This window comes from Gallus gallus, chromosome 2 (genome assembly GCF_016699485.2).
Source record: "Gallus gallus isolate bGalGal1 chromosome 2, bGalGal1.mat.broiler.GRCg7b, whole genome shotgun sequence".
Classification (NCBI taxonomy): Eukaryota; Metazoa; Chordata; class Aves; order Galliformes; family Phasianidae; genus Gallus; species Gallus gallus.
Window position 1 is genome coordinate 67314789 of NC_052533.1, and position 14343 is coordinate 67329131.

The 14343-nt window shown below is 39.8% G+C and overlaps 1 protein-coding gene across 3 annotated transcripts in view; it reads right to left on the bottom strand.

Moving 5' to 3' along the window:
• MYLK4 (myosin light chain kinase family member 4) overlaps window positions 1-14343 on the bottom strand; it is an 84590-nt gene that overhangs the window by 58061 nt on the left and 12186 nt on the right. Inside the window, exon 2 of one of the 3 annotated variants that reach the window (XM_015282190.4) lies at window positions 11206-11464. In XM_015282190.4, the coding sequence (XP_015137676.2) occupies window positions 11206-11464 (259 nt within the window). Of the gene's footprint in view, window positions 1-5927; window positions 6200-11205; window positions 11465-14343 lie in introns of those variants that run through there. The other 2 variants (XM_015282191.4, XM_046928572.1) reach the window with 2 other exon arrangements.

The following is a 14343-nucleotide window of genomic DNA, read 5'->3' on the forward strand; positions in this document are numbered from 1 at the left end:
CCAGCCAAGATTAATCATTTTTTACACTAAAATAAGCACCTACACCTTTGATGTATCAAAACTGATCTGTTTGTCATATGTTTTAACAGCCACAAATTCCAAAGGTTATGATAAACCTCTCACCACAGTACTTACAATCTAAACAAAAACGAAGGAGAATAATCTCAGGGAGGAAGGAGTAAGTTGCATGTAAACAAATATCCGAAAAATAATGAAAACCTCTAGGAAGCTGCTGCAGATTTCTGAAATTTGAGATTCTGGATCAAATAGCATGAAGGAACTTTGCGAAGTAATAAGCATTCATGAAATGGCTGGGATCCAGCAGGCTGAGGGTTCTGAGGCATGCCTCCCCACAGATCTCAGCATATAGTTATGTAAAGAGGATACTAGACAGAGAGTCAGCAATTTCATTTCCATGTTACAGATGTCTCTGACACTGACTGAGGGCATGACCTGAGGAGCAACTCTGTGTCTGTTTTTCATTTTACTAATCCCTTATCCAGCTGTTCAGACAATGAATTCTTCAGAGTAGGTCCTATCTGTACAGTGCCTCACATAATCTCAGTTAGGGTCTCTGTTTGCTCATAACACATACAACAAGTATAAGAGGCTCTTTACAGACCACTAAGCAGCTACAAAAAGCAAAACTAAAGAGGGAAGCAACAACTATTTAAAAGTTCACTTTATTCTTCTATACATCATGTCTTCCAGTGCTGCTTTATAATCTTTGTGGAAACTGAGTGCTTAGTAACTGAGTAATGGGTCTGTCAGAGACAAGACACAGAACTGGACACAAAGTGGATGTCTACTTTCAATCACAGCTGTTATCCATCTGGCAAAATGACATGTCAGGGATGTGAGGGCATCGTGCCCAAATATATAACTTGTTCAGAGATCTCTCTTCCAGACTCCTTCAAGCTATGAGTAACCTGGCACTTGAAAAAGAAAGAAGTCCAAGAGTACAGGCACCAATAGGCACTAGCCCAGTAAGATCCACAGCCTTCAAGAGGTCAATAATGTTCACAGGATAGGATAAATGACTTTAATGCAAACCTCATTTTTTTGCTGGTTGAAGGCTTAACAGAAGTATAATTAACTGCTTCTGATGGAGTATGACATGTAGAAAGAAAATGCATCTGCTAAAAATTATTTGCTATAGCTCTAACTTTTCTTTCTCAATTAATTTTCTTTGAGGAAGAAGCATCATGACCAAATGGTAGTACCTTTCCATCAGAATCCCTTAGGAAGCCAACCTCACATTTTCTCCAAAATCACAGAAAAGTGAGCAAGATCCCCCTAGATGTTCTTAGATCCTATCCCTTTCTCTCCCCAGTTTGTGAGTTCATAAAGTACCATTCCTAAATACAACCTCTACTAGAGATCACCAGCCTTTCTGATCACACCAACGTGTCCAAGACTTCACAGGTCTGAGAGCCACAAGAAACATATCAACATGCAGAGGAACCAGGGAGCTGTAGGGGTGGTTAACTTGCAGACGACAACCATTCCTCTCTAGAAAGAGAAGGGGAAGGAGAAGTCTGGAATGGACATGCCATGGTGTCCTGGGATGACACAGCAGCAGTCTTGATCTCAGAATGCTGTTGGCTCATTTCCTCCCAAAGCCAAGGATTATCCAGGAGTCCCTGCATGAGTACAGCCCTACTGACAGTCTCAGGCAAGGAAGCTTGTCCTGCTTTTGGAATACTTCTGAGTCCATGTCACCTTACTATGCATGAGGGCTCAGAAGATATCTTGGGAACTTTGCACTTTGTATGGACCTATAACTCAAAAGAACAAACATAAGATAAGATGTGAAGCAATCAAAAGACAGATGTTTGACAGGTGCTACCACTCTGAATTTCGAAAGTGGATTCACGATGTCTACAACAAAATTGATGGGGCTCTGACAGTCACCAAATTATACAAAAAATTAGGAAAAGAATGCCTTAGCACAAATAAGGATTATAAGGCAATCTTTAACAGTCTTATCATACAGTATTTTAAAATCTCTTTCATTCAAAATGCAATGGATATAGTCCTCCTGCTAAGAAATACCAGTACACTAGGTCTTAAAAACTGGAAAACACAAGGGCTGCTCTGAAAACAGTGCCTCCTATTTTATTATGTTGGTCTACAACATCAGAGGCAGATGTTGGTGGTATGGCAGTAGAGGTTGAAACTTCCCACCAATATTCCATTATGTTTTGTTGCTGTGTGACAGGTGGAAGCAGGGGGACAAAATTACATCTGACAGGGAAGTGCGTGTGAAGCAAAGGTGTGTAATGGAATTCCTCCACACAGAAAAACTTGCACACACTAACATTCATCAATGCTTGCTGAATATTTATGGTGACCAAACAGTGAATGTGAGCACAGTGAGGTGATGGATGCATGGTGTGTTTCAGCAGTGGTAATGTGAAAGACATGTCATGTTTCGGACAGCCACACACAGCTGTCACACCATGAAATGAAGAGCATCTCCATCACCTCAGCCACAAATTGGCATATTATGACCAGTGAACTCTCCATGGAGTTGAATATCAGCTTCAGTGCATTGGAAAAAATGGTGGCAATGTTGGAGCACATTGCCAATCCTGGCTAGACTGTCATAGAATCATAGAATCACCAACATTGGAAAAGACCTTTGAGATTATCCAGTCCAACCTACCACCAATATTTCCACACTAAATCATGTTCCTTAGTACAATGTCTAAATGTTTCTTGAACACCTCCAGGGACAGTGACTCAACTACCTCCATGGGCAGCCCATTCCAGTGCCTAACTACTCTTTCAGAGAAGAAATTTTTCCTGACATTCAACCTGAATCTCCCCTGGTGCAACTTGAGGCCATTCCCTCTAGTTCTATTGTTAGTTACATGGGAGAAGAGGCCAGACTTCATCTCACCATAACCTCCTTCCAGGCAGTTGTAGAGAATGATCAGGTCACCCCTGAGCCTCTTCTTCTTCAGACTAAACAATCCCAGTTCCCTCAGCCACTCCTCATAAAATTTGTGCTCCAGATCCCTCACAGCTTTCTTGCCCTTCTCTGGGCGTGCTCCAGGGCCTCAATGTCTTTCTTGTAGTGAAGGACCCAAAATAGAACACAGTACTCAAGGTGCAGCCTCACCAGTGCTGCATACAGAGGGATGATCACTTCCTTGCTCCTGCTGACTCCACTATCTCTGATACAAGCCAGGATGCCATTGGTCTTCTTGGCCAGCTGGGAACACTGCTGGCTCATGTTCAGCTGAGCATCAATCAACACTCCTACCTCTATTTTTTCTACACAGTCTTCCAGCATTGCCTGGGGTTGTTGTGGCCAAAGTACAAAACCCAGCACTTGGTCTTGTTGAAGTTCATCTCACTGGCCTCAGCCCAGAGATTCAGTCTGTTCACACCCCTCTGTAGGGCCTTACTACTCAGATAGTAGTTTGACGCTTCCTCCCAACTTGATGTCATTTGCAAACTTATTGAGGGTGCATTCAAGCCACTCATCTAAGTCATCAATGAAGATATTGAACAGGAAAGGCCCCAGTACTGTCCTCCAAAGAACACCACTCATGACCAGTTGCCAGCTGGATTTAGCTCCATTCACCACCACTCTCTGTGCCCAACCAGTTCTTTACTCCAGCAAAAACTGCACCTGTCCATGCCAAGGGCTGCCAGCTTCTCCAGAATACTGTGGGAGATGGTGTCAAAGGCTTTGCTGAAAGAGGTCTTACCACACCCACTGTACAGTTCAGATTTGGTGCCTTCTGACTTCCATCTATCTAGGTCAATGCTAGATGGACTGCATGGGCAATACTTCCCTAGAAACGATGCTGGTATAGCTGCTGTAAATCAGTGGGTCATCTCCGTTGGTGGAGATTTTTACAAATGTGGCATGCGGACTCTTACTCATCACTGGCAAAAATGCGGAGTTAATGGTGGTGACTGTGTTGAAAAATAGCATTTTGTAGCTGAGAATTTGCTCTATCAAATAGTGCTATTGTGCTCTTTGTATATGTTGTAGTTTCCATGGAAACAAATAGGAGACTCGACTTTCAGAGCAACCTACGTAATAGTAACAAGGCAGTAGAAGGGCACTGAACTGTGGGATGAAGTAAGCTGCTTTTTTCTTACATTCCATAATTCACACAAGAAAATATGAAAAAATTTACTGAGTTATAAATGGAAAGCAAATCTTTTTTCAATCTCATCTGCAAGTGAAATGATAACTCAAGAATGCACCGGAGATAAAATGTATGTCACCAACCACAGACTTCATTATTTTCTTTGCCAGTTAATCTACAAAAGCCAGTTTCTATAAAGAACAAGGTGCTAGTTTGGTTTTGACACGTATACTAAATGTTTCTCCTCCCTTTACCACTCCAGTCTGAATGTCTTGCATAAAATACATAACTGTATTCTATGAATGGCTTAGTAACTGGATGTGACTGAATTTTAAATTTGGCAGAGCAGCATTTTCCTTGACTGGTACTGAAAAGCTAGTTCTCCATCTTCTATTAGTGGGCTGAAGGACCATCGAATCAGAATCCTCGGAGTTGGAAGGGAGTAAATGTTTCAAAACCAAATCATCGTTGAGTAACTGACACTTTAACAAAGTAATTAATAAGTTTTTATTTTCTGAGTGTCCTTTCTTTCTATTTCTCCGTGTATCTATATGCCATAGAGCAGAATCCATATAAATGGAAACAGCATCAAAAACCTTAAATAAAGTCTTTAGTTGCTTTTTTTCTCTTTTACTTAGAAAAACATCAGTCCAGATTTCTGAAAGAACATTTTTTTTATTATTATTAGAGAACATTCATGTAATGAGTTTCTTATCATAGAAGAATATACAAAGAATTCTACACAACTTCTTGGCTTTCATAGAATTGAATAGAATCATAGAATGGCTCAGGTCGGAAGGGACCTTAAAGATCATCTAGTTCCAATCCCCTTGCTACAGAAGGCTTTCTTCTCTTTCTTTAAGTATGTTGTACTGATGTGCTGATGTGCATAGTAATATTTGAATTATTATCTTTATCACTGTCCTTTGAGCTCTTCAACAAAGCATGTGGAAAATTCCATTAAATTCCCACAAGGTCACGGTTCCCTGGCTAACACTGCCAGACAAATATGCAGTGTAAGGCTGCAGATGTTTAAGAATGCATAACCTTCATATTAAATCAGTCTTGAGATTCTAAGAAAAAAATAATTTGCAGTAAATTGATTAAAATCCTAAATATTCTGTCAATCTACATTCTTGAAGCTACTCTAGAGAAATTGCCTTCCTTTTTGCTGTTCAGAGCTCATACATTTCCTATGTTCAAGCAATGTTTCTTATCAAGAATTCATCTAAAATCTTGAGTTAAAACACGATTGCACTGTATTACTTCATGGAAAATCACAACAAACATGACTGCAGTTTCTAATGATGTCATAACGAATCACTCCAAAGGCTTAGCTGCTGGTTCTGAAGGAAGATAATGCTACAGAGAGGAAAATAATGGGCAGCAGCCTTACTAGGAAACTTTGAGATCTGTGAGACCAAGAAGGTTTGGCAACATCACTCCCACTGTGGCTGAAGAGGGTAAATTTGAGGCAATCCCATATCCAACACCCAGCAGAGGTCACTAGAGGATGCATTATGTTTTAACGGGAAGACAAAGCACTTGGACAGCAAAGGGGGAGATGCACTTTCCTGAAAAGCACATCAACAACTGTCTAGGTCTACTGCAAGATATGCTCTCGTAAAAGAGAGGAACATGTTCCAAGGAAAAAAAGGTCTTTTTTTCTTTTTCTTTTTTTCTTTTTTTCCCCACTCCAGGAAAGAATACACAGGTTTAACTGGCTACACTTAAACACAAGCAGCATTCACTCAGTTAACAATATCAATACTGATCAGTGGAATACTTCTTAATTATTAAAAGTATATCTACTACCTGTGTATTTCCAGGTGCAGGAATCTTTCTTTTTCTTCTACAGCTTAACACAGCCCACAGTGCGTGCCAGAAATAAGAAGCCAAAAGGCAGAAACTACTTGCAATCCAGGCAACATTTCTTTGCAGTAGTAGATCCATACTTTTAATCATCTGATTAACTTGGGTCTCCTGGTTTAGCAAATGCAATTTGGCAGGTACCCTCAGAACCCTCCCCAGCTCCATAAGTACCACCTAGCTAGACAAGGCTTGGAGACGCAGCAGGATCCCATCTCATACTTCAGCGCATTCCCTGAACCTATAAGGAAAAGAAGTGATGGCCTACTGACAAGCATGAAACAGGTGCAGGGATCTACACGAGATATATATCTCATGGACTTGAAAGGTTTACTCCGACACCCCAGTACTTCTCAAATGAAAGCAAACAGTGGAATCCTTTTGCAGTTAGCAGTGCAGACCACTGGCCACCTACTGGGCACCTTTCCTTTTTTAATAGGCAAGAAGCATCTATTTCAAAAAATACCCAAACAACAAAATTCATCACATTCACTTAGAATGTATCAAACTGCATGTGCATAGGAAGGTCACTTTGAAATGCTATACTGATTAGAATTCCTTTTCTTATTGCACTTACTGTCTATCCACGTTGATCTCATATCCAAACCACTGTTACATACAGATCAGTTACAAGCCATCTCCCCGTCTGATATTCATTCAGTATCTGCTCACCTACCAAGTACCAAGCCCTCGAACTAATGGATGGAGGTGCTGGGTCATTTCAGCCAAGTGGATGTGAGACTTTCAATATCACCAGCATAAGTTCTTTCCCCAAACACTTCAAGAAACAAGTAAGACTTCTGCTGCTGAATTTTGCCTAGAAATTCAATTTGATGCAAACCCTGTAAAAAAAGTTTTGGCTTAAGCAGCCAAAACATGGCAAAATTTTAAAAACCTGAAAATGGTGTCTTAAAAATAGAAGGAGTAAGCAGTTTCAATTAAAAAAGAAAAGAAATCCAGCTACCAGCAGGATTATAAGTCCAGGGAAGCGGTTTTACTTATAGAGTCAGAAAACAAAGTCTGAGGAACAAAGGGTGTAATGGTTTATTGTTATATATAAAGATACACAGCATATATAATTCTTACATATAATAATATATGCAACAGGTCCTCATAGTTACAGATTTCAAACACTTGTTATGGAAGATAAAACAGTAAGAATTTCTTTTCTGCTTGTGATTTACCTTACCAGAGCAAAGAATTTAACATACTCACTCTGCCAGTGTAGAAATATGAGCACTGGAAACCTCAAATACAAAAAGCTGCAAATGAAAGTATAAAAATCAGAGCATCATTTCCAAACAACAAGAGATTCAAAAATTATAAGTGACATTCTTCCCTTACTCAGCATTTGGCTTTCAAGGCTTTAGAGCATTCTCAAATCACATTTTGAGTTGTTATGTAGTTATATTGTGGTGAGTGCTTTTGAGTCTGTGTTTTTTCAGTCAGGTAAACTTGATACTCTTTTTCCTTTTGAGAAAGACAAATATTCCAAGAATGGAAACCGAGTGTTAGGTAAAACACAATTGCCTGAAATCATGGAATCATACACCTTGAGTCACAACGATGGATTGCCATGAACTTGGGAACTGAGGAGCACGCTTCAAAAAGCATATTTTGTAGAGATCTGCCAGACTGAGCACAGCAACACTATGCCTGACGACAGAAATTAAGCAAACTGAAAAGGAGTTTGGGAATAAAACTTGGCCCAAACTTGGCTGAAGTCCGCTTGAATTTTTCTGACTATAATAAGCCCACCGTTAGACATGGTGCTCTGATTTAGAGACTGAGGGAAACCTTTATTAATGAAGTTTCACTGCCAATGTATGGAATCTGTTGTAGGATTTGGTTAACAAGAACTTTTAAGAAGGTAAAATAAGAAACAGTTTTCTGTCAAACTATTTAGATGGATATCTTGACCAGTATTTGGGTGTAAAGGAAAGTTACGTGGTTTTGAATTATGCAAGGTTAAAAACAAAAACCTTCTTCTTTCTGTTTTTCTTTTTGATGAAGTTTTTTTCAGAAAATGTCAAGAAGTATTTTTTCCAATAAGTTGCAACTGATAAAGTCACTTTTTTTAGCAAAAGTTAAGGTTTGTTTTTGTCAATAAAGGGATAAATTCTATTCTGGTACGTAAGACTGTGCTTCAGCCAATTTAGCACAGCTTGGCTTATGAACTAAACCACAGCGACTAAAGAACAACTCTGCAAATATAAGGTAAAACATAACAGGTAAAACTGCAAGGTAAAAAAGTTATTGCTTTTGACCTTTCTGTGTCTTTCCTTTCTGTTTTGCAAGAGATAGAAAATAGAAGTCAAATGTGCATGAATCAAGTTATCAGCACTCAGTGGAGAGCATGTAGTGCATTACCAACAGCAGTTCAGCTGTATCTGAACTCCAGACAAAGGTACTTCACGATTCTTACACCTCCATGCGTGTGGGGAGCATATCTACTGCCACAGAATTTTGCACAAAGGGATGCTGTACTGGTTCCTTGTAGAAAATGGCACCTACTCACAGCTGCTCATTTCCAGCCTGTGCCACCACCTTCCTTGGACCAGCGCAACCACTTGAGGTGGCTGTGCAGTGCAATGGATGAATGAAAAAATCAAGGATGGATTTGGACTTACATTTTTTTTTCATCTGGATCTCCTACACACAGAAAACTGCTCTTAAAAAATAAAAGAGTTTTGCACTAGCTAATATATCATCTGAAACAAACTTTGTGTTGATTCCTGAGGACAGAATTTGGCCAAGATATATACACATGTTCTGTCAACTGTACAAAGGGGGGGAAAGAGGACATTCTAGATAAAACACACGTGAAAGAAGTAAAAAGCACTTTTGTTGTGGGTTGTTGGAGTCACCTCCAACGAAACATGGACTTGGTGAACTGACGTGGCAAAGAGTGACATCTAGAGGACTGTAGTACTGCAGCTTCTCGACAGTCCAAGACAGTCCATACTTAATGCTGTGAAGTAATTATTCACAACTGGTCAACAATGGTCAACAGTTGGTGGGTTTGCTTTCCCTACTTGTATTCTAATGGCTCTAGAGAGACTTTTCAGAATGTGTTCTTGTTTTTGTGAGAATATATCAAAAGATGAAAATTGTGTTTGCTTACATTAGAAAAAAAAGTATTTTCTGGAAAAAATAGGTGTTTTGTGGAGGGCAATCACTGTCCTCTGTAATTATATTCAATTAGTCATGTATAGCATTTCTTTCTTCCAACATGAATACACTTTGACCACTCTCTGCTAGATGGTCCTTTGAGTTGTAATCCGCTCCCACTAAAGTGAATGGATGTTTTTGTTACTGCTTTCAGAGTGAGCAGGACTACATCCACAGAAATTATGTACGTGCGCCCACAAGCGTACATGTATGAATACATACATCTGAGCAAAGTTTACTGTGCTTCCTGCCAGCACAATCTTCTTTCTTCCCTTTCCTGATCAGTATAATAAAACTGTTTGTCAGGCAAGCAGACCAAGTTAAGATCCTACAAAGCAAGGTCTTGGTTTTCCTTTCATCAACACTCATCGTGCAGAGATGGTCCAATTTTGTATCCCACTGAGAAATTCCTAAAAAATTTGTGTGAAAGTTAAGCTTTGCAATTAAATTCCAAACTTGTAAAAGCTTAGGAGAAATATAACTAATGTTTGTCTATCTGGAAACCTCACTCCAGCGATCTGATAATTCACCAAAGTTCAGTTGGACTGTTTTTCACCTTTGAAGTCTTGTCCCCAGGAAACTGAGGATCTAAAATGGGAATACAGAGTTATTTCTCTAGCTTACTACTAGCAACCAGCTGCTCATCTTCTAAGCCTGTTCACTCTTCCCTCCCAGCACCTCCAAACTCTTCCTGCCTTACCTTATAGCACTCCTAACAGCCAGTCAGACTGAAGGAGCAAACACCAAGACTACGGGCAAGAGTTTTTGCATCAAAAAGTGAGTAAAAATCCCATCATCTCAGCTACTACCCACAATTTTTCATCAAACTAAGATACATAAATGTACATAAAACAGCTCTCATAGCTATGGATGAAGGTTTTCTACTTGACTGTAAAGAGATAAAGGAAGAGCTATGTAGCAGCAGGATCAACTTCTACTTTCTCACCTATGCAAGTTGTTATTTTCACTGGAAGAAATCTAACTAAAAAGAGGAAATAATGACCTCCAAACTTCAACCCTGCAGATTTTTTTTTTTTAATTCTCATTTTCACTATAACTCTAAATAAAACTCTCCAAAAGAAACACATCCTATTCATATGTCACATACTTCCTAAAAAGTAAGAACTGTAGTAGCTCATTGAGGATTGGAAGAATTTTGTACAAAGGAGACCCAGCAGATTAGGAAATATCATAAACAATAGATATTTTTTTTAGCAGTGAATACAAATTGAAACACCACTGTATTTACACTGATGCTCCAGGGTATCATTTAAACATGAAAATATTCAGAATATTTAAAAAATTGAATATCAGCACAAACAATCAGCACACAACAAGTTATAGCACAAATTTTTCTTCAAGTCCTGATTAACCCATTGCCCTACTGCAAACATAATCTTGTCTAAATTACATGTCAATGTCAATGTTAATGTCTAGACTCTCCCACGGAAAGGCATAATCATACAAGGAAACACATTTTGGCTGATTATTGTAGTCTTTCTGCCAGGGACCATATCCTGTGGCAACCAGTTCTGTTCTTAACAGAGACAGATGCAGCCCAGAGCAACAGTGGACAATGCTTGACTGTGTAATCAGGGCATACAGCAGGAATCATTCCCTGCTTCCTAAGTGTTAAAGGGAAGCAAAGGATGAAGCTGCCTTAGTGCCTTTGGGAAATCTGCTCTTCCCTTGCAATTCATTCAGTTTCCACAAATTCTACTGCTGTGAGATGTGACCAATGCTTTCAAAGCATGAACCCAACAAAATTTGTATCTACCTTCTGCTTTTTAAGAGCCACAAAACTACACAACCTCTCTTGAACTTCTGAATATAAGTCCAATTGTAAATAAACGCCCCCCCAAAAAAACCACATGCTTGCTTCTACAAATTCAAAAGATTAGAAGATTCTGACCAGTCTCACACAGTTGAAATATACTTCCACAAACAGAAATGAAAAAATCAACACTACTGAGAAATAAACGTAATAAACTCTTTAACTAACTGGAAAAGGAAAGTACTTGGGAAAGACAGAATTAATCATGCAGTTAGTTACCTCTGCATCTTCTGTTCCAGGATCTGATCCACTGAATTTTTCCTCATGAAAACCTTCAGTCCTCTCCACTTTTTTCATGGTCTGAAAAAAGGATGTTTTCTCCAGTCTGTTACTGTTGTATCGTGTATTGATTTCCTCCAGCCTGTTAATCTTAAGTCGCTTCATACTGTGCCCAGTTAATTTACTTTCTGTTTTCCTCTCCACCTTAGATTCAAAAACCAGTGAACACTCATAACTTCTGATTTCTCCTCTTTCTTGTCTGTACAAAAGAAAGACAAATTGGAAGTATCAACATTATTCATGAATTTAAGCACAGAAAACTGCTATTGTTGGAAGTTTTTATATGTCACATATCTGTTTTTATATATTCTGAACCAATACAGAAATACAGTTAGCAGCACGAGCTGTTAACACATGGCTCTCCACCTCTTCGTCTACGCTGAACTAAACAATTCAAGCAGGCTATAGGATGGATGTGATTTAATTTATTCACAGAGACAATTTATCTCTACCAAATCATCATACATTACTGTTGCTTGTAGACCTTGCTTATGGATCACCACCCATTTTTTTACCAGTTCAGTGGCTCCCTGTTACTGAGATGTGTTCTCTTTCTCTCCACTGCAATTCCACAAAGTGACAAGTGATGACCCTATGATGAAGTCCATTACATTTTTAGATATTAAACAAATACCTTTTTCTTTTCACTGCCCTATACCATGGAAATACGTAATTGCCAAAACAACTGTGATCTCAGGCCTTCTGTTGAATGCTGCTGAAGACCACACTCCTCAGCTGGGTTTCTTCCCATTGCAGATCCTCACAATGTGTTTCGTACTTTCACAACACAGAAACATCAAGGCTTGTCTAATAGTAAGGTTGGCTGGAAAATTATTGTAGGTCAAGCTGATCTCTGGTTGATATTTCTGATCAATATTCTATAGAAAAGTTTTTATTCCACAGCAAGGTTGTGGGTTTCTCCCCCCAGGTAATTCCTTGTTTACACTTGGAAAATCATAGAATATCGAGTTGGAAGGGATCCACAAGGATCATTGAGTCCAACTCCCTCTGCACAACTAATTTTAAGAGACTACAAGAAACTACTCTAAAACTGCACTAAGCAACTCAGAATAGGCCCAGGAAATACAGGACAAAAACATTCTCATTCACTGTACTGGAAACCCTGCTGCAAAAGCACTGTGGTAATGCTTTAGCTCTAGAAAGCTGGATCTGGTCAACCTCATTACACAGCTCATGTATTTTATTTTAACTTGCATAAACACCATAAACTATATGGCATAATTAAGAATGTATACAGTCATTAGCAGCACAGGGAAGCAGACTCCCAATTAAATCAGTTATATTTACCCAAACACCTTCCAACAGAAAATATTTTTCACTGTATTTCAATCTCACATCTGAACAGATGCAACTGATTAGATGTATACCTACACCAACTCACTCTGCACTGCCCTTATTTATCCCTCCAAACTCTTCCCAAGTGTGAGAGATGACTTATGCTATCACAAGTAACACAGGAGGTAGCTTGCTTGTGGTGACATTTATAGATTAAGACCAGTAAAGGACTTACACTGCAAGCTTGCAGCTTGCAAATGAGTCTCCTAGAAAGATTTCTGCTACTCAGTTATTGTAAGATGGTGGTAATACGTGACCAAGATGCTCACAGATCTGCCAGCAGGTGAGTGCCTAGACATCCCTGAGCATGCTGTTAGTAAGTGATATGCACAGACATCAGCATGGGATGGTGAGACATTCATCATCTGAATGAGTTTTGCACCCAGTATGTAAAAATGCTGGGTCTGCTCCCTCCAGCCATCATTGCTAGCTCTTAAGGCTCCACCATCCCTTTCCACCTCCTTCAAGTGAAATGACCCTTTAAGATCTATTTCTTCCTCAGGTTATCTGAGCAAGGCTCATGAGTTTTGCTACGTATACTAACAGTTGCAGGTGCCTTACCACATGGGCTCAGTCTAACCTTTGAGCTATCATCCTCATTCAATCTATTCAGCACCAATGGGTGATGGAGCATATCCCAAAGTTGTCAGAAAAAACAAGTGAGGTTTACAGATCTTCTCTCCCCACCATTATATCTCCAGCTACTCAAAGTCCACGTGTTTTAGAGCTACTTGGCTGTGAAGACCACTTTTGGTGTTACGTGACTGCAAACAGGGAAAGTTGATTCAGACTCTCCATAGTTCCTCAAAGCGCACATCATCTTGCAGGTTGTGACAACCAAATGTGGCCATCCATCTAATGAGAATGACATGTCCTGCTGAAAGGGCATGTTGTTCCTTCAACCTGACCGATGGGTCAGTTATCTGGGAAAATATTAGTGGGATGACAAGCCTGAAGGCATTACTGTGCTCCATTACCAATGAGAGACTAGGATCAAATTCAAATGTTACTGCCTTCTCCCCCATTACTATCTTAATACATTCCTAAAACGGTAAGCTAAACAACAGAAAAATTTTGATGTGTACAGAGTGTAATTCTTTAGCAGTTTTCCCCTGCACAGTCCCGGGGATTCAGTCCCATCCTCACCATGTGCCACAGAGCAAAGTGAGACTGTGGCCCTCCACCCTATTGAAAGGAAAGTGAATGTTTTTGGCTAGGTGTCGAGCTCTGTTTCTTTCAAAGGAGCATAAACTTTCTTTTTTTTTCATTTGCGTTCCCTAACTTCGACCTCAGAGATGCTTTCCTCTGGGTCTTCTCACCATGCCAATCTCTCAGTTAAAGCAAATCAGCTTGCTTCACGTGCCATATCCTCAGTTACATGTGCAGAAACCATACTCATGACATGGAAACATGGAAACTTGCCCAGTTGTATGTAGAGGGGGTGCACACAGTCCTACAAAATAATACCACACTACAATAAGAGTATAAGTGATAAAGGAAAGATAAGGGGGGAAGTTCTTCACAGAGAGAGTGGTGAGATGTTGGAACAGGCTGCCCAGAGAGGTTGTGGATGCCCCGTCCCTGGAGGTGTCAAAGATATCCAGGTTGGATAGGGCCCTGGGCAGCCTGGTCTAGTACCAAATCTGGAGGTTGGTGGCCCTTCCTGTGGCAGAGGAGTTGGAACTTGATGATCCTTGGGGTTCCTGACAACCCAAGCCATTC